This window comes from Peromyscus californicus, unplaced genomic scaffold (genome assembly GCF_007827085.1).
Source record: "Peromyscus californicus insignis strain IS unplaced genomic scaffold, ASM782708v3 Scaffold_16__1_contigs__length_79575227, whole genome shotgun sequence".
NCBI lineage: Eukaryota > Metazoa > Chordata > Mammalia > Rodentia > Cricetidae > Peromyscus > Peromyscus californicus.
In genome coordinates, this window is record NW_026294458.1 from 21,080,281 (window position 1) to 21,103,126 (window position 22,846).

At 46.2% G+C, this 22,846-nt stretch overlaps 2 protein-coding genes across 15 annotated transcripts in view; both read left to right on the forward strand.

Moving 5' to 3' along the window:
- Golgb1 (golgin B1) overlaps positions 1–17,706 on the forward strand; it is a 59,443-nt gene extending 41,737 nt beyond the window's left edge. For all 12 annotated transcript variants that reach the window (XM_052740631.1, XM_052740627.1, XM_052740623.1 and 9 more), the window contains 9 exons: positions 510–2,388; positions 8,014–8,192; positions 9,074–9,227; positions 9,422–9,559; positions 13,489–13,632; positions 13,808–13,905; positions 14,406–14,540; positions 16,789–16,894; positions 17,117–17,706. In XM_052740631.1, the coding sequence (XP_052596591.1) occupies positions 510–2,388; positions 8,014–8,192; positions 9,074–9,227; positions 9,422–9,559; positions 13,489–13,632; positions 13,808–13,905; positions 14,406–14,540; positions 16,789–16,894; positions 17,117–17,251 (2,968 nt within the window). In that variant the 3' untranslated portion in view covers positions 17,252–17,706. The remainder of the gene's footprint in view (positions 1–509; positions 2,389–8,013; positions 8,193–9,073; positions 9,228–9,421; positions 9,560–13,488; positions 13,633–13,807; positions 13,906–14,405; positions 14,541–16,788; positions 16,895–17,116) is intronic.
- Positions 17,707–17,762: 56 nt separating this feature from the next.
- Hcls1 (hematopoietic cell-specific Lyn substrate 1) overlaps positions 17,763–22,846 on the forward strand; it is a 32,239-nt gene continuing 27,155 nt past the window's right edge. Inside the window, exons 1-3 of one of the 3 annotated variants that reach the window (XM_052740638.1) lie at positions 17,763–17,874; positions 22,153–22,236; positions 22,756–22,829. In XM_052740638.1, coding sequence (XP_052596598.1) covers positions 22,153–22,236; positions 22,756–22,829 — 158 coding nt within the window. In that variant the 5' untranslated portion in view covers positions 17,763–17,874. The other 2 variants (XM_052740639.1, XM_052740637.1) reach the window with 2 other exon arrangements.

The following is a 22,846-nucleotide window of genomic DNA, read 5'->3' on the forward strand; positions in this document are numbered from 1 at the left end:
GCTTGCTCCCAAAGGATAGCTTTGGTGTCCTAAGTGGTCTGCTCTCCGCCTCTCTGCTCTGTATGTCGGCTAGCAATTCCGTCCTCACACTCTTGAATATCACCATCTGAGCTCAGGAAGCGACAGCGCCCCCCACCCTTACTACGGCTCCCCTTTTGTTTCTTTACTGTGTCTTTTGCCAGGATTATGGCTTTAAAGAAACCCACCATTAGCTTGTCTGGAGCAAGGTAGAATAAAACAATGGGAGCTGGGCTGATTTACTGTTCAGTGTCTCAAACGGATTACTAAAATAAGGAACACAGTTTCATGATTCAGAGCTCTCAGATGCGGTTGTATGTCATTTTCCTCTGTGGTGAGCTTGTTAGTATACGTGTATAGATGCAGAGAACTAAGCTCCCTATTAAAACCTTCAACAATGAATGTTGACTGATTTGTAGATCAGTTAGGTGTATGTCATATAGGTAATCTCTCTTTCTCTCCCCCTTTTCCTCCCCGCCCCCAACCCCTAGGCTTGAACATGATAAAGAAATTTGGGAGGCCAAGGCCCAGACAGAGCTCCAGGATCAACAGAAATTTTGTGATACCCTGCAGAGGGAAAACAAAAAGCTTACGTCCCAGTTAGAAGAGACTCGACAGCTCTACCACAATTCTTTGAATGAATTAGCTAAGCTGGAGTCAGAACTTAAAAGTTTCAAAGACCAGTCAACTGACTTAAATAACTCTCTAGAAAAATGTAGAGAACATAAAGAAAATTTGGAAGAGATCATAAAGCAGCGAGAAGCTGATATCCAGAATTGTAAGTTCAGTTATGAACAACTCGAGACTGATCTAAAGGCCTCCAGGGAGCTGACCAGAAGGTTGCATGACGAAATCAAGACCAAGGAGCAGAAGATTATAAGCCTGCTTTCTGGCAAGGACGAGGCGATCCAAGTAGCTGTTGCTGAACTGCAGCAGCAACACCACAAAGAGATCAAAGAATTAGAAAATCTCTTGTCCCAGGAGGAAGAGGAGAATGTTGCCTTAGAAGAGGAAAACAAAAAGGCTATTGAGAAAACCAATCAGCTTATGGAAACTCTGGGAAACATGAAGAAAGAGAACCTTGAGCAGAAGGCTCATCTAGATTCCTTTGTCAAATCTATGTCTTCTCTTCAGAATGACCGAGATCGTATAATAAGTGACTATCAGCAGCTGGAAGATCGACATCTTTCTGTGATCTTAGAAAAAGACCAACTCATCCAAGATGCTGCTGCTGAGAATAATACACTGAAGGAAGAGATTCGAGGGTTGAGGAGTCATCTGGATGACCTCAATTCCGAGAATGCCAAGCTGGATGCTGAGCTGATCCGGTACAGGCAAGACCTGAATGAAGTGATAGCCATAAAGGACTGTCAGCAGAAGCAACTCCTTGAGGCTCAACTCCAGAAAAACAAGGAGTTGAAAAATGAATGTGCAAAACTGGAAGAGAAGCTGAAGGGGTCGGAGGACGCCAGGCAAAGCCTGCAGAGGTCCTCTGAAGCCCTCCAAGAGGAGAAACATGCTTTGTCTACAGAGGTTGAGAGCTTGAAGAGGCACATGGAGGCCTTGCAGGAAGAAGGCACCCTAGGTGCCCAGCTGAAAGTGAAAGAAGAGGAGGTTCAGAGGTTAAGTGTGGCGCTCTCCTCCTCCCAGAAGAGAGCTACAGACCTGGAAGAAGAGCTAGTTTGTGTTCAGAAGGAAGCAACCAGGAAGGTCAGTGAGATCGAGGACAAGCTAAAGAAGGAACTGAAGCATCTCCATCATGATGCAGGGATAATGCGAAATGAAACAGAAACTGCAGAAGAGAGGGTGGCAGAGCTGGCCAGGGACCTGGTCGAGATGGAGCAGAAGCTACTCATGGTAACCAAAGAGAATAAAGATCTCACGGCCCAGATTCAGTCTTTCGGAAGGTCAATGAGTTCCTTGCAGGACAGCAGAGATCATGCCACCGAGGAGCTTGGTGACCTGAAAAAGAAGTATGATGCCAGTCTGAAGGAGCTGGCCCAGTTAAAAGAGCAAAAGGACTTAAGCAGAGAGAGTGACATTCTTTCCCAGGCTGCCTTGCCCCTGACCACCACTGAGAACAGCCTGCCCCGCCTTGAGAAACTTGACCAGCAGCTGATATCCAAAGACAAACAGTTGCTTCACTTGTCTTCTCAACTAGAAGATTCTCACAACAAGATGCAGACCTTTTCCAAGGCCATGGCCAGTCTACAGAGCGAGAGAGATCACCTGTGGAATGAGCTGGAGAAATTCCGGAAGTCGGAGGAAGGGAAGCAAAGGGCTGCAGCCCCTTCACCTGCCTCCAGCCCAGCTGAAATGCAGAGCTTGAAGAAAGCTATGTCTTCTCTCCAGAATGACAGAGATCGATTAGTGAGTGTGTGTTTCAGATCTGTGTTTGAGAGGTTTTGAGCCATTCTTTACATTGATTTTTATCTCCCTAGAAAAGGATAAATGTTTCTATCTGTAGAATCTGTGTATAAAGTCACCGTCATTGCTGCCCATTCCCTAGAGTGCTTGGGTCTTAAGAGAAACAGACATGCTGTTACCGTTTCCAAACTTGACTTTTCTTTGCACAGCATCTGCATTGGTTGTAAAAGGATTAAATGATAGTATCCTGTAAGTGGCTCCAGCATTTCAAGCAGGTTGATTGGAAGAAAATCACTCGGTGTCTTTTCACAGTGGTGGTTGAACACTTAATCGTCTGCTGGATCAGGATAGTGAGAACTTAGCTCGTCTTAGAAGTGTTGCTCAAACCTAATTTGTCAAGAAAGAAGTTATATATAAAAGAGATTTTATAAGACCTTTTAAGGTTCGTGTTAGTGGCTGGCTTTGTCCTCTGATCCCCAGGAAAGCTTTATTGGGGTACACAGTGTATCACCACAAGATTTCATAAAGTGAGTGTCGCTAGGCATGGCAGCACATGCCTAAAACTCCAGCATTTAGGAGGCTGGTGTGAGTTCAAGACGAGCCTGAACTATGTAGCTCATTTCAGGCCAGGCTGGGCTATGTAGTGAGACTGTCTCAAAACCATTTTTTAAAATCACTATTCAGTCATTGGTTGTTTGCAAATGAACTGTTGTCCACCCCTTCCTTCCTGTCTTTCTTTTCCTTTCCACTACTGCAATGTATACCAAGGCTTCTACATGCTAGGCAAGTCCTTTACCACTGAGCTACGTCCCCAGGTTGGGAATTTATTATTATTTTGTTTTATTTATTTTCATTTATTATTTTGAGACAGACTGTTGCTAAGCTACCCATGAAATTCAAGGTCCTTCCTCAGCTGCCTAAGTAGATATGATGGCAGATGCACAGCACCATGCCTGTTTCTGCCCACTTTCTTTCAGTTAATTTTTTTCAGAAGTGGAGAAAGGAGGTTAGAGGTTAGCTTGTCTTGTACTTGAGTTGGATTCACAGAACCCTTGTTAAAAGACCATACATGGTGGTCCTTGAGGCTCACTGGCCAGCCAGCCTAGCCTATGCAGACAAGCACCAGGCCAGGGAGGGACTCTGTCTCAAAAACAAACAAAAAAGTACTTGCTGCCCAAGTATAAGAACCCACACATATGTCTGGATACTTAACACACCAGAAAAAAAAAAAAAAAGCCAAATGTAGCAGCACCTATCTGTGATCCCAGGGCTGCACAGAGATAGGCAGGTCCCTGGACCCCACTGGCTAGCCAGCCAAGCCAAATTGGTGATCTCCAGGGTCAGTGAAAAAGTAACAGACCCTGTCTCAAAATATAAAGTGAAGAGAAATAGAGGTAAGCACCTGATGTCAGCCTTTGCCCACATGTGCCTGAGCACCAGTGGTTCTCAACCTTCCTGTAGCTATAAGTTTTCCTATGTCCCGCCAGGTCCACAGGCACTCAGACCCAAGTAGACACACAGGCTTATATTAATTAAAACTGCTTGGCCATTAGCTCAGGCCTACCACTGACTAGCTCTTACACTTAAACTCAGCCCTTTTTTGTTAATCTAGATGTTGCCATGTGTTCCGTGGCTTTACCTGTGTGCCAGTACATGCTGCTCCCTGGATGGTGGGCTGGTATCTCCTGACTCTGCCTTCCTCTTCCCAGCATTCTCCTTGTCTGCTTATCCCAACTATACTTCCTGCCTGGCTACTGGCTAGTCAGCGTTTTATTGAACCAGTGTACAAAAGCATTATCCCACAGCACCTTCCTAATGCTGTGACCCTTTAATACAGTTCCTCATGTTGTGGTGACCCCCAACAGACAATTATTTCATTGCTACTTTATAACTGTACTTTGCTACTGTTATGAATCATAATGTAAATATCTGATATGCAGGATATCTGATATTCAACCCCCAGGTTGAAAACCAGTGACCTACAACATGTACACACACTCACTTGAAAACACACACACACACACACACACACACACAAAATTGGATTTAAAAAATAAAAAATAAAAAAGCTGTATAACACCAGAGGAATATACCCAAAGTTGTCCTCTGGCACCCAGGCAGACACATATACACACATGTGCCTGCACCCTCATGAACATACATATACTTCATACACATTTATGCCTGAAGGCTGTTGTTTATGTCATGCTGGGATTCATTATGTGCTAAGTCACAATCCTGAGTGCTTCCAGCAGATTCTGTTAGCTGTGCTTTCATTCAGAGATTGCTTACTATAAGTTTATGCATTGTCAACACTGGACAGTATTTTGTTCTCTCAGCCCCCCACCCACTTTCAGTCTACTGAATATTGAAGAGACATGCCTTTTTAAAGAAGCCATATCTCTGTTTCTATAACTTGCAGTGAAACTGTTTCTTAAAACTGTCACTCTGGCCGGGCGGTGGTGGCGCACGCCTTTAATCCCAGCACTCGGGAGGCAGAGCCAGGCGGATCTCTCTGAGTTCGAGGCCAGCCTGGGCTACCAAGTGAGTTCCAGGAAAAGGCACAAAGCTACACAGAGAAACCCTGTCTCGAAAAACCAAAAAAAAAAAACAAAAAACTGTCACTCTGATTTTCCATCACCTAACCGTCAAGATAGCTGATTCTGTTCTGAATGTCTCAAACAGCCCCCCTTTGACCTTCAACATCCCGTGATAAGCTTCTTCACCGTCAACAGTATTAACAATACTGCTTCCATTGGGTACCTCTCCAGTAGATGACAAATAGACTTGTGGATAAATCATTCCCAAGCTCTTCCTTTCTTAGAACTGTCTGCTCAGGAACTTTTAAAAGGCACATGACTGTCTCGAAGAGGCTTAGGATCCCTGCCTCGGTCGGCCACTCAAGATCTAATGATTTGCCCCCCTCGTCTTTGCAGCCTCTTTACTTGTTCTTATCGTGCAGGTCGCCAACCCACCTCCTCAGCACACAGTGATCGCAGCGAGGACCTCCTGCCCCCATTACCATCCTGCTGGCTGGAGTGCCTTCCTCACTGCTCTCTTTTGGGGGTCATTCCAGATCCTAAACTCTCTTCCCACACTTCCCAGTTGCTTGATTCTGTTTTTACTTGCCAAGTGCTTGCCATACCTACCGGACGTTTGTCTCACGTGGCCTGCACACAAGGGCCTCTGCCGCTGGGCGTCTCATCCGCTCTCAGCCTTGTCTTTTGTCCCCATGTGATGTTTCTGGTTTTGTCATCATGTTGTTGTCAGTCTCCTTGTCTTGGTTATTTATTTTATGTCTGTGGACATTTGTCTGCCTGTGCGTCTGTGTACCACATGCATACCTGGTGTCCTTGGATGTCCTCAGACTGTGGTAACCGTTGTGAACCACCATTCTAGAATTGAACCCAGGTCCTCTGGAAGAGCAGACAGTGCTCCTAACCATTGAGCCATCTCTCCAGCCCTGCTTAATTAGTAAGAAATTCCTTTTTTTCTTTTTTTTTTATGTGTTTTTTTTTCTTGTTTCATGGGTGAATTTTCTAACTTATCTCTCCAAGGATGGTGGTGTTTTGCTGTTGCTGTTTCATTTATGTGTACATACTGTGCATGTATGACATGTGCAGGTGGTTGTGGAGGCCAGAAGAGCGCATTGGAATTACAGGCAATGTTGAGTTGCCCAGCACGGGAACTGACCTGGGGTCCTCTGGAAGAGCAGCAAGGGCTCTTAACTGCTGAGCTACCTCTCCACCCGTTTTGTTTTTGAGGCAGGGTCTCGTCATATAGTTGAGGCTTGCCTGCAGGGTTCAGTGTGGTCCAGGCTGCCCCCAAACTCACAGTCCTTCTGCACCAGTCTCTCAAAAGCCAGGATTGTGTGTGCAGCTCCACACCTGCCTGCCTTCTTCTAGTGAGTTTTCTTGGTGATTTTTTTTTATTGCTGCTGTGATGCTCCTGATCGCCGGCATTGTCTCTTGTCTTTGATCACACTCGGTTTCCCCTCGCTGATGTATTGAATTACCCTTGGAGCAGTTGCTTTGCATCCTCGATGTTAGCCCTTCTTCAGATGAAGCGCGACCATCGTTTCACCTTCACGTGAAGAGTAGACTCTAAGAAGCTCGTGGAAGGACGTGGTGTGAGTTCACTGCAGCGTGACCTTGTTGAGCTTATGGGTAATGGCCCCCAAGTTGGTGTCTTTGGCTCCTCAAGGTCTGGTCAGATTTTTGAGAGATCTTTCATCTCCTCTTAAGAAGGAAATCAGCATCTCCAAGCTGAGTAGGGAACTGGCAGGAGCACTCACAGTGTGCATCACCAGTCGCTACTGTTTTAGAATGGTGCTCTAACCAGCCGGGAGCACTCACAGCATGCATCACCAATCACTGCTGTTTGGGAGTAGTGCTCTAACCGGCAGGGAGCACTCACAACATGCATCACCAATCACTACTATTTCAGAGTACTCTAACTTGGGCTGGTGTTTTCCTGCTTCAAGGACATTCTTTACCTTTTCCAGAGAGTAAAGCTAGTTTTTCCGTGCGGATACCAAAGGGTGGAGCTGAGGATTTGGAATGCACTTGCTTCCGAAGCAGCTCTGCTCTAGTCCCCTTTTCTCAGCTCCCGACCCCCTCCAGCCCCTTCACCGTTTTCTCCAGAGGAACCTGTGCTGTTAATTCCTGAGCCCATTGAAGGTTCTACAGAGCAAGTTCTGTTGGTCCTTGGCTTCTCTATGACCGGTTGAAGATCCAGCTTTCTCAGATGTGTTAAGTCAGTTACTGTTCTTTATCTGCTTCCAGCCTCAAGCGTGTGTTGCTGCTGACCTTGATTCTCTTCCCATTCTTGTGTTTGGTACTTCTTAAAAAGCTACTGGCGTGGCGGCATTCACGGTTGTGAGTGGGTGAAAGGTGTGTGTGTTTAAGGCTGTTGTCCTCCCCAGATGTCCTGACATTATTTCTTGACCAGACTTTTAGTGAGTATAGAATGCAGTTTTGCTAAAGGCAAGTCTATCATAATAATCATCAACCTTGTGTGAGATGTATTATTTTTCTTATTTAATTCTCATAGTTGTATGAGGAAAAGTGCTATAATGATCTTCATTTAGTAGATCAGTGAAATAAAGACTTACATTGTCTCATATCCAAGAAACAGGGTATCCAATTCTAGAGCGCCCCAGGGTGGACACCATCTCAGCTCAAGTTAAGGCTGAAGTCCAGCTGGGCTGTGACTTGGTGGTAGAGAGAGCACTTACCTGTATGCCTGAGTGTGACCCAAGATTTGGGAAACAAGGACAAGACAAAGAAGCAGAGAGCAGCAACAGAACATGCTGCTGGTGTTCGTTTAAGAAACAGGAGCATAACAAGGGTGCATGTGTAAACGGGAAGCCGCTCTTCGCATTTGCCATTCACAGTAATCTGTTGGTCCTTTAAGTCTGTCTCGGGTCAGAGTTGGAGCTTTGGACCTTTGAGCTGGGGTTATGGGGTAGAAGTAGAAGGAATGGTTAGGCCCTGAGGCCTTGATGGCAGTTCCGTGGCTGTCAGTGGACTGTGGGAAGGTGCTCACAGTCTGTGGTGTCAATGTGGTAGGAGGGACTGGTCGGTAAGGGATAAGACATGAGTCACCCTTTGCTCCCTCTGGTTAAAGCTGCAGGAACTGAAGAATCTGCAGCAGCAGTACTTACAGATGAATGAAGAGGTCACGGAGTTGCGTCCACTGAAGGCTCAGCTTCAGGAGCATCAAGAGCAGACAAAATCCCTGCAGATGATGAACGAGCAGTTTAGGCAGGAAAACCTCGCCTGGCAGCATGAGCTGCATCAGCTCAGGTAGGACTGTTCTGCACTTTGACCTTTTTTACTGTCTTAACATTTTATTTTGAAATAGTTGCTGATTTATAGAATGCTGTGGAGATAGTGAGAGGACGTTTATGTACACTTCGCCTAGTTTCCTCCAGGGAAAGCATCCTATGATGTATTACACATCACATCCAGCTGGTTTATGCCTAACAAAGAAACGGCTCCACTCTTTACCAAATTCAGGAAGATACGTAAATAAAATAACAACAACTAATGTTTATTATTTAATGTTTAACACGTGTTTGTGTTTGATCAGTGATGTGTGATAGCTCATTTAGTCCTTAACAATAGTCCTAAGGAATAACTAGTTTATTCCTACTTTACTGAAGAAACTTGGCAAGAATGACATTTCCTCGGGTCTCACACCTAGTATATGCAACAACCAGAATTCTAAGTCCTTCAGAGTCATCCCTGATGCTAATTCTGCATCATGGGCATGACTGCTGAAGGACTGTGGTGGTTTCCGGTGCCCTGCGTGGCCTCACCACCCTCATACGTATTTACTCTACACACTGACTCCTGCAATTCTGAACTTCAGTCTCTGCATTCCTCCTGGTGCCTCATGCTGAATTTTCATGCTGATTTTGAATTATGGTTCCCATTTGGAAACCCAGCTCTTTGCCCAGGTTCCCAGTCCAATGGCAGTTCTTCTGTGAAGATACTTCAATCCCTAGCCCAGTCACTGCCCTGCTCTCACCATCTTACTGGGTATTTCCACTTGTAGAATCAGTTTCACTCTGATCTGTATTAGTTTTACTGCATTGCTAATATTGCATAAGAATGTTTTGAATATGGAATTTGTCTTCTTTGCATCATGAGTGTATTTGATCATTTTTTTTTTCATGGTGTAGAATGGAGAAGAATGCCTGGGAACTTCATGAGAGAAGGATGAAGGAACACAATATTATGGCCTTCTCAGATAATGATCAGCAGCTTGTCCATCTGCAGAATCTCCTGAGGCCTTCCTCCCAATCTCAGATTCTCCCCTCACAGTACCAAAGACAGGTGAGAATGTCCGTATGCTTTGCTACTCAGGGTGCCACTATCCAAAAGCATCTACCTCCTCGAACTACCCATTTGCAACTATTAGACAAGCCTCCTCCTGACTTTTTCTGGGGTGGACATGGTTTCTTCTAGAGGGGAGGATTAAGTATGAGCAATCTTAGGAGACAATTCCAGTGATGTTTGTACCCTGGCAGGCATCCCCAGAGACACCAGATCCCCTCGATGGGTCACAAAACCTCGTTTATGAGACTGAACTTCTCAGGACTCAGCTCAATGACAGCTTAAAGGAAATTCACCAGAAGGAAATAAGAATTGAGCAGCTGAACAGCAAGGTAGGTGTTTCATGCTAGACTGAAATTCAGTTTCTTTTTTCTCTTCCTGGAGGTAAGATTCAGCACAGGCACCCAGCTTCAGCAGAACTTAGGAATAGAAGTTTATAAGAGTAAGTGTTTATTCCAGAGCAGAGGACATGGGCCTCGTTCTCCCTGCCCTTGGCAGGTCTTTGAGAACAACTTGGAAAACCCATACAGAAGCTTCACCTCATCTTATCACTTGTTAGGAATATATAAGCATCTCCCTGTCCATCTCCCATGAGTCATTGTCTTTCTATTGCTCTCTGATTGGTCAAAGTGTTCTCAATGGCTCCTCCCCAGTCCTGCCCTCTTCAGAGAAGCCTAGATTGGTAGTTCCTGCCAAAATTAGAAGTTATTCATGAGGTTAGTGAGACTGAAGTCCGGAGGTCTACCTGGAGAAGAGTTGTAAATGCCCCCAAATACATGCATAGTTTGGAGTGGGAGTGCGTGCATCTTATCACAGGAACTCACGTAACATGAGCCAGTGAGACTGCTCGGGGGGTGAAAGTACTCGCCTCGAAATCCTGACGACTTCAGTTTGATCTCTGGATCCCACAGTGGAAAGACAGAATCAACTCCCGAGTGTTCTTTTCTGTTCTCTACATGTGTGGTGTAGAATGAACATGCCTACACTCATGCACGAGTATTACACACACACACACACACACACACACACACACACACACACACACACACACAAACTAATAACATTGAGATTCAAAATCATAACAATCAGGAGATGGTTTTCCCAGATGAGGAGAAAAGGCCACAAGTACTAAGTGACTTGCTCAAGGCTTCCGTCACTCTGAGGTCAGTGGTTATATATGTGGCTAGTGTGCTTGCCACGCACAGAGATACTCATTAGATGTTAAATTTAACCAACACTGAAATGTCAGAGGCTTCACTGGCTTTGGATCCAAATGAATCAATGGAAGAGCCAGCCCTGGTTTGGTTTGGTTTGGTGGGGAGGGTCTCCTCTGACCTACCTGTTTCCAGAATTGCTGACCTTTGTAGCTCTGTGGCTGTGAAGACCCAGTGAACATCTTCCAGTCAACTTCAGTTCTTACTCCTCTCCACATACTAGCCTGTGGCTCTGTCTGGCATCTATCCTCCTATGACAGCGTTTTAAATTGAACAGAACTGTTTATAGATGATGAAATCAATCATTTTGGTAGATGATAACAGATTAAAATGTAAATGTTTTATTGAAGTTAAACATAAAAGTAGGGGCTGGAAAGATGGCTCAGAGGTCAAGGGCATTTACTGCTCTTCAAGAGGTCCAGAGTTCAATTCCCAGCAACCACATGGTGGCTCACAACCATCTGTAATGAGATCTGGTGCCCTCTTCTGGCCTGTAGGGATACATGCAGACAGAACACTGTATACATAATAAGTAAAATAAATCTTTAAAAAAAATTAAAAAATAAATAAAAGTAACAGATCATCAGCATAGCATGGAACATTTTCACAAAGTAAAGAGATGCGTAAGAAGCAGTCAAGATAAAAACCAGAATGTTCCACACCCCCACAAGTCCCCGTTCCCTCTTCCGATCACAGCCACTCACACTTAGAACTAAGTGGAGTCACTTGCAGTGTGAACAGCACTGCTAAAGGCCTTTGTCACTCGGGTAAGAAACAGTTCTCTTTAGAACTTAGCTGTGAGGAAGGCGCCTCCTCCCTGGCCTCCCTCTTCATAGGAGTAGTTAACAGCTACTGGTTAACAGGTAGCTGTCATTTGCCAGCTGAGAGTCTGGCCATGTGGTAGGCGCTGAGGACACACATGAAACCTCCAGTCATTTGGGTCCCGACCAACTGGGAGAACTGCTTCTGGGGACGTGAGTGAGATGGCGGCGAGGGGCCGTCGTAGGTGTTCCTCTCTAATCCTGTGTGCCCCGGTTCCTTTGCTAGAGGCTCAGGTTTTCTGCACAGTTCTGCTGGCTTAGCTAAATGTTTCTGTGTGGTGTAGGAATGTGGTAGAAACTTTAAAACGTGATTGATGGTATAATGTTCCTCTAATTTCAGCGGCTTAAATTCGGTTAGTTTGTGGGGTAGAGCAGAGGACAGCAACTTAGAAGCCTAAGTTAGTTTGTGCATTGCATGCCACTGTGGTTGCAGCTCCAAAGCAGCAGTGCATAAATGAGCAGTGCTGTGTTCCAGTGAAACTCCATTGACATTGAGAGGGCAGTGGTCCCTGGATCACATGCCTGCTCCTAAACTCCAGAAACCTAGACAGATGCAGACAACATCCAAAACAGATCATGGGGGTGGCTTATTAGCCATTGGCTACTGTCATTTGCTGTTTGGAAGCCTTTGCTTCTAATGAGTTTCCTGGGTCTACCTTCTGTTTCTAGATTTACCAGAGACAAAATGGGAAGGTTCTTTTAAACACTGAGGAGTTTTGTTTTGTTTGTGTTTACTTGTGTTTGGGGTGGCTTGGGAAAGTCTTCTTCCTCCTGTGTTAGGAAAGCATTGTGTTCCTCCTTACCCTGGAGTTCCTGTTGTACTCAGCTATCAGCCCTCAAATTAATACTGCTTCTCAAACATTTACACCCTTTTCTTCAGCACCAACCTTTCTCCTGACACCCATGACTTTCCTGCTGGCCCTTATTGTATTTTAGATTGGGCAGCATCATAAAGCAGGTGGATCTCAAGACTTAAAGAGACCCATACCTGTGAGCTTTGCTCTGGGAGCTATTGGTGCCATGGCCTTGACGAGTGTAAACTTACTTCTTTTTCCCATTTGTAAACAAGGATGGAAATCCTTTCTCTGCTTCTTTCAAGGAAGACAGTGTTTGTCCAAATGTTTCGTGAACTGAACCTTGATCTTCAGAGTTACAACCACACAGAGTCATCTGGAGCAATGTTCTGTTACAGAGCATGTTTGTAATCATGTGTGCTCTTCTGTGTGCATCAGATGCATTTTCCTGCGGTGTCTCTAGAAAACTGTTTTCTCTAAAACATTGATAAACTTTCCTACATAAACACTTAGAAAAGAATCCTCAAGAGAAGACAAGACTTGCAGCTAGATCCGTCCATTTCCTGTGACACAAGCCTTCCTGTGTTTCTGTGGTGGGTACTCAGAGGGGACATCTCCATGGCCACTAATGTATCTGGGTATTAATCATAACTAAAGTTTAAAATGACAGCCCACAAATGAGGAATCAGAATTCTGGTTCCAGAGGAGTCAAATCCCAATCAGCTGGTAGACGCTACAGCAGGTAAATGTTTTCACTCATTGTAAAAATAAAGAAAGATAGATTTTCTGGCTCAGAAACCAGTAGCTTAGATTGCTTTGCCAGGTGATGGGCACCCTGACACTGAATTTGTGCAGGGACAGATTGGACCACTGCCTGTAACTCGGAACCAGAGGAAAGATTGGCTTTGAGACTATTTCTACTTTGTGAGCATCTGGGCTCCCACTCCAGTCTCTCAAGTACACGTAGACACATGATGATTTATTTCTGCTCTCTCGGAAACATATCCACCCAGTAATACTATTTATTATACACCTTTTTTAAGTGCAAGCTTGTTCTCTGGCTATATTGAGCTCTAGGGCTTGTTATTTATTAGTAATTCAAACATGGACCCAACCTACTGCCCTCTGCTTACATTCCTGGACTAGCCTGTTCTACTGGAATGTTTGTTAGGGGTTTCTGCTTAATCATTGTTCAGCTCATAGACTTTGGCACCATTAAAAATAAACCAGTTTCCTGCTACTCTTCCAGAATAATTTTCCTTTTATGGCTGAAACATTTAGGCATTTTTCCCTGTGAAGAAACGTACTGTGGTATGATTCTAAGGTAGGTCCTGTGTTACAAATCAGATCCTGACAGCTCAGGCCAGTTGCCTAAGTGTTGCTTCCGGTGATGTGGTCCTGAGGGCGGTACTTACCCTCTCCCCTCCTTCAGTTCTCTCAGCTGCTCGAGGAGAAGAATACCCTCGCCATCCAGCTCAGTGACGCCAGCCAGAGTCTCCGTGAGAACCAGCGCCACTACAGTGAGCTCTTCAAACACTGTGCTCTCCTGGAGAAGCGGGTGCAGGAGCTGCAGGCGGTAAGGCCGCGGCAAAGAGTGCTCAGTGTGGTAGTGGGGGCGGGAGGGGAGAGCTAGGGGCTGCTAGCCTAGGAGCTAGGCCTCCCTCGGGCTGTGGACTGCTTTCAGTTTGCAGACATACAGTATCTGAAGAGTTACCATCACGACTGCTACCTACGCTGCTGTTTTTTTCTAGGAGTCACCAACTGAAGATGTTGCTCCAGGAGCACCCCAGGAAAAGAATGGAACTTGTAAGAAGAGTGATCCTGAGGCCACAAGGGAGCCACAGCCAAGGTAGAGGATCAGGACTTGCCCTCCATCATGCACTGTGTGCAAAGAAATTGGGCGGTAGATAAGAGAGGGTGATGGGAATGAATATGATAAAGACACATTATCTATATGTGTGGAGATATCATAACGAAACCTATGGTCAGTGTACACTATTTTAAGGAAATGGGGTTGTGATCTTGATGGAGGGACTTAGTGTGTCCTATTATCTTGACTAGTGTCACAGAGGTGAGGTAAAGATTGAACATAGCAATACCTAACAGATGGTGTGTAAGAGCGAACAGGAGTTATAGCACAAGTGCATACATACAGCGCTACAAACGCTGGAGTTGAAACTGTTCCGCAGGCTCCCATCTCTCAGTGGGTATTTTCTGCTCTGTTTGCTCTGTACCTTTGCTCCTGTGTTAGTTTTCCTGTTTGGCGAGATGCTTCCAGCCTTGTGAAGATGTATCAGAGGTTGTGTTCTACATCTAGTTGACGCCCTTTGTTTGCCTTTTACCCTCAAGTTTTCCCGAGGCCCAGCAGCAGCTGTGCAGCACCAAGCAAGAAGTGAATGAGTTAAAGAAGCTGCTGGAAGAGGAACGCGACCAAAGACTGACCGCTGAAAACGCACTCTCCCTGGCCGAGGAGCAGATCAGATGGTAAGGTGTTGGGAGGAGCCTTCTGTCCACTTCTCCCCCTTCCTGACCTTGCTCCTGCGCATTTCTGCGACCAGGCTCAGGGTGAGTTAAGATCTTAATCTCCCCTTGACATGGTCCTGGGGAGATAGTCATCACCAAGAAGCACAGTACTTCTGGAGTTTCAAAGGCTTGTGCTTTCCAGGCCAGTAGCTCGTAGGGGTTAGTAATATATTTACCATCCATGTTACACAAGTAAGCTGTACAAGGTGTCTTTCTTCGTCCCAACAGTCGCTCTGTGAGGTATGTGTTGGGTTCTTCTGTGTCTCTGTCTGTGCATGTTGGGGGCAGGAAGGCAAGGTCAGAGGACGATGTTAGGTGTCCTGGTGTATCACTCTCTACCATATTCCCTTGAGACAGAGTCTCTCATTGAACCTGGCACTTTGAGTGACAAGTAGGCCTTTAGCCATTCTCCTGCCTCTGTCTTCTTCGCACTGGGATTACAGGTGTGCACAATTAGGCTGGCTTTCACCTGGGGCTAGGGATGTGACTGCAGATCCCCATGCTTGCAAAGCAAGTGCTCTTACCCACTGCACCATCTCCACAGCCCAGTGTTGGAGTCTTTAGAGGGCCAGATAAATGCATTTTCATTATCTGTCTGAGACCCAGACCTTTGTTTGTTTGTTTTTGTTTTGTTTTGTTTGTTTTTGAGACAGGTCTTACTATGTAGCTCTGGCTGGCCTGAAACTTGATTTGTAGACCAGGCTGGCCTTGAAGTCACAGGGATCCACTGCCTCTGCCTCCCAAGTGCTGGGATTAAAGGTGTGCACCACCACCACCTAGTTAGCCAATTGAAATTTTAAAGAGCATAACCTAAGGGAGAATAAAAGCCCGCTGAAGAAAATGTGACTTGGTTTGTTGGCAAATGCGCTGCCTAACCCTGAAGGTCCCTTTGCCAGTCATAGGCTCTGTTGGCCAGTGTCTGCTGGCTTTGCAGAAGGCCCTGCTCTTGTCCAGCTGGGAAGGCCTGGATGGGTGTGATACTGTGGGCACTCTACCCCAAGTGTGATTTGAAGGACACAGCTGTGTACCCCTCGTTACTTATTCCAAGTGAAGAAAATCACTGTGTGTGGGAAGGTAGTGTGGCTACAGGTGTTTTGTTGCTGGAATACCCTTTACATGCGAAGAAACAGTGTAGCAGGCATCTCCATTGTGTCTGCAAGGGCAAGCCATGGCTGCTGTCTCTTCCCTCAGAGTAAATGGCACTGGGGATGTTACTGCCTTCTTGCCATGCCTTCCCCAAGAAGCAGGTCTTAGCTGGGATTTCTTTCATTTGCATCGAGCATCTTCACAGCTTTTTGTTTTCAGCACCTGTCTAGGTAGCTTTGAGGGTCGGCTCTGTGGAAGCACAGTGCAGCGTGGTGGAGTGGCCATGCCAAGACTTTGAGGCCTGTTTGTTCATGGCTCTTTCTCTGCCATTTATGAAATGGTTCAGATTTCTGAAGCCTCGTCTATGGGGAGGTCAATCCCCCCCCGGTGTCATTCATCTGCACCACTTGAGACAGCTTAGTCAGGATGATTCTGGAGCCTGTGTCTGGACCACATTAACCTAAGGTTAGCCCTTCCCCACTTTCCTTCTGGCTGAGAACAGAATGGAGAGCGGGGTGGCTAAGGATGGCCAACATAGACCAGGGTCGGATTAAGGCATTTCGTCTCTGCTGGAGAGTGGCTCACAGAGAAGCAATGTTCAGCTGATGGAGATTCCCTGTGTGGGAAGAAACATGAAGAGGAAAGGGGCGTGGCCTTCTCCCCACTCCAGGTGAAATGTGTGTCCCTGTAGGCAAATGAATGATGAGAGTGCCCTTGCCCTGTTTGCAGAGACCACTGAGTAATGGCAGCTTCTCATAAATGGAGAATTTCCCAAATGAAGTAATAAGCCAGTCAGCAGAGGGCTGCAGAGGCTGCCAGTCAGCTTCAGTCTAAGTTCAAAGCCAGCCTGGGCCACATAATAAGACCCTTTCTCAAAAACAAACAAAAAATGAGGTGGGGTGGAGAAGGAAGGGGAGAGAGAAATTAGTGAGTTTCTGAATCAGATGTGGAATAGAGGGGGGAAAGAACATGAGGTATAAAGACAAATGGGTCTTGGATCCCAGTTCCATTGGTTGTTGGTCATGCTCCCGAGGACAAGACACTAACCAGCTTCCCAACCGGAAGGGTGACTGGGAAGATTCGCATGCAGCGGACCCGTGTTGTATCTTCTTCCTCAACACAGGTTGGAGCAGAGTGAATGGGAATCGGCCCGGACTCCTATCATTGGTGCCTGTGGCTCTCAGGAGACGTCTCTGTTAATAGATCTCCCAGGCAGCAGCTGTCGAGGGGTAAGAGGGGAAGGCCACAGAGAGGACTCTGCTGTGGGACTGGGCTGCAGGGATGGAGATGGCCAGTGTTGTAGGTGTCCAGCCACTGAGGAGACGCTCCCAGAATGCCTCTCTTCTGTGAGGACAGGATTGGCTTGGCTTACATGCAGGATTACTGGTGAAGGGAAAGAGCCCTCAGGTGGAGCTTGGACTCCCCATTTGTTGTTATTTGGTTTGTTTCAGGCCCGGAGTGGTGTCGGATGGAAGCGGGTTCTGCGTTCACTGTGCCATTCCCGGACCCGGGTGCCGCTGCTCGCAGCCATCTACTTCCTGATGGTTCATGTCCTCCTTATCCTGTGTCTCACAGGTCACCTCTGAACGGGACTCTCAGAACTTTTAATTCCTGCGTATCTAATGTCAGAATTGTTAGTTCCAGGACAACCTTCCCACTTTGAACCCACCCATATCTCCTTGGAAAGTTCCTGTAACAACAAAGGTGGTTCTGAGAACAGTTTGGAGCTGCAGGCCCGGTGTGTCCTATTTTCTGGATGTGCCAACACAGGGGTCCTGAGACCGTGCGGGAGCATCACCGCTTCTAGCCTCAAGAACTTGAGCTACCACACTGCTGTGCGGGTGTGAGTTATTCCATCTTCAACACCATTGTCACCTGCCTCTGGGAACAGGGCTGAGGCAATGGGAAGAGAAGGCAAAGCACCCGAATCCAGACCTGACAGCAGTGTCACGCGTGGCTCCCACTGTACCTGTCTCCTCTGCCCAAGGACTTTCCTGAACTACTGTAAAATAATAAAATAATAAAATTATTTTCAGAATGAGGAGTTGTGTCGGCACAGGTGTTATGGACCTGTGTTTGCACTCTATGGAGAGTGAAGGATGGAGGAATGCTTACTGGAGCAGAAAGTTGTGAAAATTCTCCCTTCTCACTGGCCAGCATCACATGGCTGTGAGCATCCTTCTAGCCTCAGCCGCTGGAGCCGAAGGAGGTGAGGTATAGTGAAGACGTCCATCCTGAGATTGAGTTAGAGGAGCGGAATCATGGGGTGTGAAATTCCTGAAGCCTTGTGTATAGTTCTGAGAGAACTCTGGAAAATATTGGGCCACCGAGTATGGTGGCACTTACCTCTAATTCTAGCCAGCACTCAGGAGGCTGAGGCAGGAGGATCATAAGGTCCAGGTCAATCTTGTCCATATAGTAAGTTCAAGACAGCCTGTGCTACATAACAAGACTCTGTCTGGAAGGAAACACACACACACACACACACACACACACACACACACACACACACACACACACACCCCAGCAAACAAAAAGTTTCCTAAGACAGGACCCCCAACACACACCCAGTGCAGGAGGGGAAGTTTTGTAGCTCATGCAGGTTGGGCAGGTACAATTATGCTTTTAGATGACATTGCTGCTTGGGAAAGGCTAGCTGGCTCTCTCAGTGTACATGTGTGTTTTAAACCTGATCTCTTTGGTTTCAAAGCCTTGCTGTTCCTGCATGTGACACTCCGCTCCTCAAGGAATGAACATGGGGTATTTGTAAAGGGGAAATGAGTTTTCTTGGTGTCATCTCTGAAGTTCTATGGTTTCTCCAGAGAACTGCATTGCTGTATGATGTGTTATAATGTCTGCTCTGATAATTCCAATGTTGACATTGGGTTAGAATTCCAAATTAGCTAAGATTTCCCCTTTTTACATATTTCTCTACTTTAAAGTAGCTTTATCAGAACAAATAAAATGTCCCAAGTCCAGCTTCCATTTGGAAGTGAATTTAGAAGCTTTCTGTTCTGCAGAAACGCTCTCTTATGTTGTAGACTGGTTTCGCCAGTCCTCCTGGGACCCTCTTGGGGTTCATTATCTCTAAGCCAATCAGGTCAGAACTCCACAGATGACCAAGATGAGGAGAGCCTGGGTCAGATCCAATACATTCTTAGTAGGATTAATTTTCAACCAGAGATCCTTGCGACTTTATTTGCCTCATCTTTGTCACTGAGGGCCCCAGGTTGCCGGGGAGTCCCCCTGGGGGATTATTTGTAAAGCAGCCAGTAAAAGCGAAAGGGTCTATTTCATTGGTCCAAACATGTCACTTGAAGATAGGAGGGAAGGGCAGCGGATCTTAACAGTGTAGAGTATGTCAGAGTTCACATCTGCTTCCTAGAGAAGTTTATCTGGAGTCAGACCTCTATCACTGAGCTCAGGCCCCACAAGGCTTCCCAACAAGCTAGGGAACCTTCTCCCTCCTTTCCCACGAGTTACCCTTGGGTGTCAGTTCTGTGTGAGCCCCATTGTAAGTGCTATAGGTAATGAAGAGGTGTATATTACTTATTAAGGCTCGCCCTTCAAAATTCACATGTAGATCAGTATCCCACTAAGCCTTTCTTGATTGCTACAGCCTATATGAAATGTTATGTTTTTTTTTTCCCTCCCTGAGCCCTGGCCTCTACAACCATGTTGGAGCTCACGCTACACCTTAGTGCTGGGATCACAGATGTTTGCTACCACACCTACCTGGCCCGTTGTGAATTCTTTTACTATCTTAGGTGCAGCTGCCCTATGTAGGACACAGAGTGGCCCTACAGCATTCTTGAACGTGTCTTAGCTGTTAAGGATGTGGCTCGGTGGTCATTTTTATAACTAACCCGTGACCTGAAAGAAAAAAAAAAGTTTCAAAATACGAGACACAGAATCACTTAACCCTTTTAAGTACCCAACGCTTAAGGAACCGACTCAAACTCCAGGAAGTAGCTGTGAGGACAGTGTGGCAGGAAATGACAGAAAACCTGAAAACGGAACTGAAGCAGCTGCTCAGTTTCTTGCCCTGAAGTGGCAGCGGCTGAAGGGGGTGCCGGGTGTGGACCTGAAGAGCCAGAGCTGCGAGCCTCACAAACGGTAGTAAAGGTGGGTACTGGGAGCTCTGGGAGGCTCGGGGAGCACAGGGGCCATGTGGAAGAGAAATCTGCATAGCACTTAGTTCTTGCTGAGGGAGGGCCTTGCTAATAGGTGTTGAACTTCTGATGGCCGTAAGGCCTGTGCCGTGGTTGACAGTGAGCATCTGAAGATAGGACCAAGGAAATGGCCCGCACTCAGGGGACATGATTGATCAGTCATCTAGGACTGTGGGTCCAGCCAAGTATGCCCTGGCTTCTACTGAGGATCTATACAGCCCACTCTAAGGGCTGGCTGCCCCTGGGCATTAAACTAAAAGAGACCCACAGAAAATAATGACAAAGTGGACTTTTGTATCGTCTAGCAGGGACACCAAATGCACATGGGAAATGTAAGGGAACAGTAGTTAACCACACGTGAACACTGGTGCTGAGCCAAGTGCTTTTAGGGGCCAAATGCAAGCTTGATGATTCAGCTAGGGTAACTCACTGTGTTTGTGGGAATCCCAGAGTGTCAGAGACAGGCAGCTAGGCTAACCTCTTCACTATTTAACATTGGGGAACAAAATCACAGTAATCAGTGATTTGTCAAAGTATTTAATATTTGTGAATTGCTTAGTCTAGTATCTGGCCAAGTGGTGTATACTGTGTTGCGTGACTGGCTGTGGTCTCACAGGGGCTGTTATATTACTGAGGTGTCTATGGACTGTTGATGCCATAAGATGACACTGTCATCAAGCACTGGATGTGCCTGGCATTCACTGTCCTTCACCAGATTGTTCTCCAGCCTTCTACTTCAAGTTGGCAACCTTCTTGACTAGTCATCAACAGTACAAGCATATTGTTACTTTGATCTTAAAAGTGAGTGTGAGGGGCTGATGGGGGAGATGGGCTGAGGCCTGGGGGGAGGGGATAGAAGGACAGAGGATGAGACCATCGGACCTCACTGCTTCCTTATTGCTCATGAATATAGTTGACTTCTCCTTTCCAGTTTCCCTCTGTTGCAGGATAGCCTCAAAGCCAGGACATGTCAAACAGAGGCTATAGGGATGTGGTTCACAGGTCATCTTTAGCTGTTCTAACCCCTATCAGTAGCTATTGCCAAGTAGGGAAGGCATTGTTCTTAGTAGCTCACCAGACTCTTGGCCTGGTTAACCCCTCACTTCCCCCATTGCCCCTTAACACGTCTCTAACCCCCCCCACACACCTCAGATTTTCCCATGGATGATCTTCTAGGGGTTATCAGAAAATAGGAGCAAGGGTAGAGGGTTCCAGGTGAATCTAGAAAGTGGAGACCTAATGCACAGAGCCCTGAGGAGGGGTAGTTGAAGAGGGTCTCCTTTGGGAGGGAGTGATGAACACCAGGAAGGCCTCCTGGTGATGGAGGTTCCTTAGAAAGAAGGATGAGCAGGGACTTGCTAGCCAGTAGGTAGGAGCTGAACCAGGAAATCCCAAAGGCTACCAGGGTGGATGGGCATCGTCCCTTGCTACCTCTCTACACCTCTGTTCAGAAGCCCACAGTGTGACTAGGCAGTTCTTCCTCATGCTCCCTTGCTTGGCAAGGCTCAATAAAACACTGGTGTCCAGTGGAGGATGATTGATACCCCATCAAACTAGTCTTCTCCAAAGACTTCTGTAATGTTTACTTGGTTGGTAAATTCCACACTGTGTTCCAAAAAAGGGACTTGTTACATGCTGTGTTTGAATATTTATCTTTTTAAGTGTAGTTGGACAGTATTTTTAATTGAGCGATAAAACATACAGCATTGGCATTTTCTTTCTTAGAAAATTGAGATTCCTGTCATTTAATGTTTCCCCATGCATCAACCAGTGGGTATTTCAACCAATTGTCCCTACTGATGATCTACTCCTGTGCAGTAAGTGACCAGTCTTAGAGTGAATGTGGGACAGTATTCCATGGACAGGTGAAAATTTTTTCAATGTAGCTAAGCAGATTATAGACAGGAAGGACACTGGACTCATTTATGTCTTCACAACTAGAAAGGAAACTATGGAGAAATCTCAGGGAAATGCCACCACAATCCTGTAGTGAGTGTTGTATGACCACTGGTTACCCCTACATAGTGAACAGTCCCAGCACTGTGATAGAGGTTGTTACCTACATCTACATTGACTTCTCTGCAGATGTGGGTGGACTCAACCATCCTGATTTATCTTAAATAAATCCCACTCCTTTCTCATCTAGTTGAGCAGAAGTTTCCCTAGAACTTCTATCAGCTTTGTTTCAGCTCTTGTTTTCTTCTAAGAAGGGCAAGAAACATCCAATTGCTATACAGTTGACTTCAGCATACTTATCATCCTTTCTCTCAATTCTGTTTTCATTCCTAATTATTTCCATCATCCATCACCTTCAGATGTGGAAATCTGTAGTGGGGCATGATGTATCTGTTTCCGTGGAGACCCAGGGTGATGACTGGGACACAGACCCTGACTTTGTGGTGAGTAGGGAAGTAAGCTTTGCTTGAACAATGTGGGGGGTGCATCTCAGCCACTCTGACCTTTGAGGGGGCTTAGAAAGGACTAGCTGAGCTTAGGATAGTCTTCATGGTGAGACAGATTGGCAGAATCATTAGCTGTCATTATTAAAATGCATGATAACGTGATGAGCATAGAAGGGCACAGGTATGAGTGTATTTGATAGTGAAATTGAGGGACCAGGTCACTCTATTCCTGAAGTTGAGGATCAGCTGAACCTGGGACTCTTCTGGCCTGTGATCCATGATTTGAGATGTCATGGGAGACCTACAGAGGAAAGAGTAGACCTACGGTAATTCAGAGTAAGAAGGGACATGCCAAGGATCACTAGCTTAATGTTAATTCTCATGTGGGGCTGAGATAGGATAGCTGCAGCTATGAGTGAGAGTAATGCAGGGGACAGAGAGGATGAGGGTGGATCGTGAGGCTCCCTGCAACATAGCACATTTCTTGCTGACGGTGTTGCATGCTGTCTTTTTTAGAATGATATCTCTGAGAAAGAGCAACGGTGGGGAGCCAAAACCATCGAGGGCTCTGGACGCACAGAGCACATCAAGTAGGTGCCGGAAGAAC